This window comes from Myotis brandtii, unplaced genomic scaffold, assembly GCF_000412655.1.
Source record: "Myotis brandtii unplaced genomic scaffold, ASM41265v1 scaffold547, whole genome shotgun sequence".
NCBI lineage: Eukaryota > Metazoa > Chordata > Mammalia > Chiroptera > Vespertilionidae > Myotis > Myotis brandtii.
This window is the reverse complement of record NW_005370024.1, coordinates 2,005,226-2,008,006: the sequence shown is the minus strand read 5'-3', so window position 1 is coordinate 2,008,006 and position 2,781 is coordinate 2,005,226. Positions and strand designations below refer to the sequence as shown.

General features: G+C 41.5%; 1 protein-coding gene across 11 annotated transcripts in view; it reads left to right on the top strand.

Moving 5' to 3' along the window:
* CPEB2 (cytoplasmic polyadenylation element binding protein 2) overlaps window positions 1–2,781 on the top strand; it is a 64,529-nt gene that overhangs the window by 39,767 nt on the left and 21,981 nt on the right. For 7 of the 11 annotated variants that reach the window (XM_014549323.1, XM_014549320.1, XM_014549322.1 and 4 more), the window contains one exon: window positions 2,180–2,203. The exons of the other annotated variants lie outside the window; for them this stretch is intronic. In XM_014549323.1, the coding sequence (XP_014404809.1) occupies window positions 2,180–2,203 (24 nt within the window). The remainder of the gene's footprint in view (window positions 1–2,179; window positions 2,204–2,781) is intronic. 11 annotated transcript variants of the gene reach the window in all.

Below are 2,781 nucleotides of genomic sequence, written 5' to 3'. Positions count from 1 at the left end.
GGCTGCCAGTACAGCAGTGGTGGTGGGAGCCTCTCCTGCCTCCTCAGCAGCACTAAGGATGTCCGACTGCAGTTTAGGTCTGCTCCCCGCTGGCAAGTGGACATCCACTGAGGGCTCCCAGGCTGCCCGAGGGATGTCTGACTGCCAGCTTAGGCCCATTCCCCCGAGGAGCGGGCCTAAGCCAGCAGGTGGTCATCCCCCGAGGGTTCCCAGACTGTGAGAGGGCACAGGCCGGACTGAGGGACCCCCCGAGTGCACAAATTTTTGTGCACCGGGAATTTAGTATATATATAAAAGCCTAAGTGACCATTACAACCCAATGACCGGAACGACCAGTCAACCAGTCGCTATGATGCTCACTTACTACCAGGGGGCAGACACTCAACGCAGGAGCTTCCCCCTGGTGGTCAGTGTGCTCCCACAGCCAACCTCCCATGGCCCCTCCCCCCTTACTAATTTATACTTTTATAAGATTTAGCATACCTACTATTCTATGATAATACCAATCAGCCCCTGGCGCTAAATCATTCATAGAGACCTGCTTGGGTCAGGGTTTCGTATGTATCAGAGCAGCTCCTTGCTGCGATCTATTGAAAGGCAGCGCTCAACACAGAGTTTGTCTTGCTCCAGTCCTCTCACTTCCCTGGGGGCCACCCGCCTGCCACAGTGGTGGGTGTGGCAGTGAGGGAAGGGGAGGGAGGAGGCGGGGAACCGTGTGGTGGCAGGGCGCCAGCAGGGGTGTCTGGGACCTGCGTCTGTTTCTTCCGCACCTGGCCCAGCAACCATTGCTTCCTCTCCCGACCCCACTGGGGCCCTGGGGCCCAGGCTGGGACTGGAAACCGGGGGTGGGTGGCAGTGGATGCAGCCCCTTTCCCAGGGGGACCAAGGGCCGGCTCCCTTCTTGGGGCCAGTGGCCAACCTCCCCCAGTCCCTCCCCCAGCTAGCCAACCTCCCTTCATCCCTCTTGCAGTCCCAACCTCCCCCGGCCAGCCAACCTCCATCCATCCTCCCCCCTGGCCGGCAAACCTCCTGCGGTCTCACCCACCCCCCTGGCCCCTCCCCCCCCCCCCCCCCTGCCCCATGCACGAATTCATGCACCGGGCCTCTAGTAGAATATATTTAATGAGATGAAATGTTTTCTTTTGGTCTTTAAGTTTTATACTTTTAAGGAGACATTTCTGATAACTGTAATATATATCTCAATTTGAGTTTATTCAATATCAATTTTTCCCAGGCCTAAGACACTGTGAACATGAAATAAGATCTGAAATTCAACAGTCATTTTTTGTTTACTGCCTTGGTTCTATATATCAATTTCAGGGTAAAAGTACTTACTGTATATACTCAGATTTGGGGGGAGGAGTTATTTAAAAACGAGTTGTGAATTTTATCTAACTGGTAGTTTCTTATGAAAAATAAATTGCAGTATTTTTTTCTTCAGAAGGAATTATATAAACTGCTAGTCACAGATTAAAATGTCTTACTAATTTATACTTTACAGTATTTAACATACCTACTATTCTATGATAATAACCAATAATAGTCTGTATCTGAATCCCTATTATTCTCAGATGTAAAGACATAAACACTTTAGAGAGCTGTTATAAAATGTACTAAAAGAATAGAAAACATTATTAGCTATAGTATGTCATTGATAATTTCTTCAACTAAGCAAGTTTGAATATGGATTGATTTATTTACTGTGTCTTCAGTACTTTTTCCAAGCAGGGTTTGGTATAATGTGAATTGAATCTGAATAATTATTTGTTGGACTATATATGCTATATATAATAAGTAGGAAAATGAGGATTTAATTCAAATTGTTGCCATTCATTGGAAAAATTATTTGTGATGCTGTTTAACTGTAAAGTGTTACATATTCCTATCCTGCTCTGATGAAACAAATACTTATTCATAATTTTAACATAAATGAGAATAAAATGTTTATTTCCTTTTAATTTCACAGTTTTTATACAGTTCAGGTGAGGTATATAATAAAAGTGCTCTGTAAATGGTAAAACATCATGCATATGTTATATATTGGTATTATTGTAGCTTTGAAAACAAAGTAGCACTAATTTTTCAGATGCCCACACAACTTTTCATATCACAAATATTTGTATATGTGGGCTTATTTTTAGTTCTGACATTTTACAATTTGTCCTTTGTTTACATGCAGCAAGGAGTTATGGGAGAAGACGAGGTAATTCATTTCTGTTTGCTATGGCATAACTGTTTCTAATTGGGTTTTACTGATCAATGTTGTATTAATTATCACAGATTTCTTATGTGATGTCTGAAAACTCACAGAAGAATTGTATTTTGATTTGAGCACTTATCAAAGTTCCCAATCTAAATCTCTTAACCTTTAAAGAACATTTCATACTAATAAGATTATTTAATAAAAGTATCCCTTTTAAACTGTCCAGATTTTAACTCTTTTTAAAGTTATTTTATCTTTTAAAATAAAGCTGTCATTTATAGTTTGTTTAAGAAATATGTTTAATCCATACTAGTGAAGATGACATGCAATATGATTTTTCTACTCTAAATCTATAACTGATTACTTAAGCTATGGTATATGATTTATGTATGGAGTTTATTATTTTAATGTTTGACCCAGTTGAAAATAACAAGTTGACACTGATATATAGAAATCATGTTGCTAATATTCTCTGTCTTCTAAGAATATAATCCTCCCCCACACACTCCTCCCTTCCTTCTAACACACAAAACTTCCCCTCTCTCTCTCTCTCTCTCTCTCTCTCTCTCTCTCTCTCC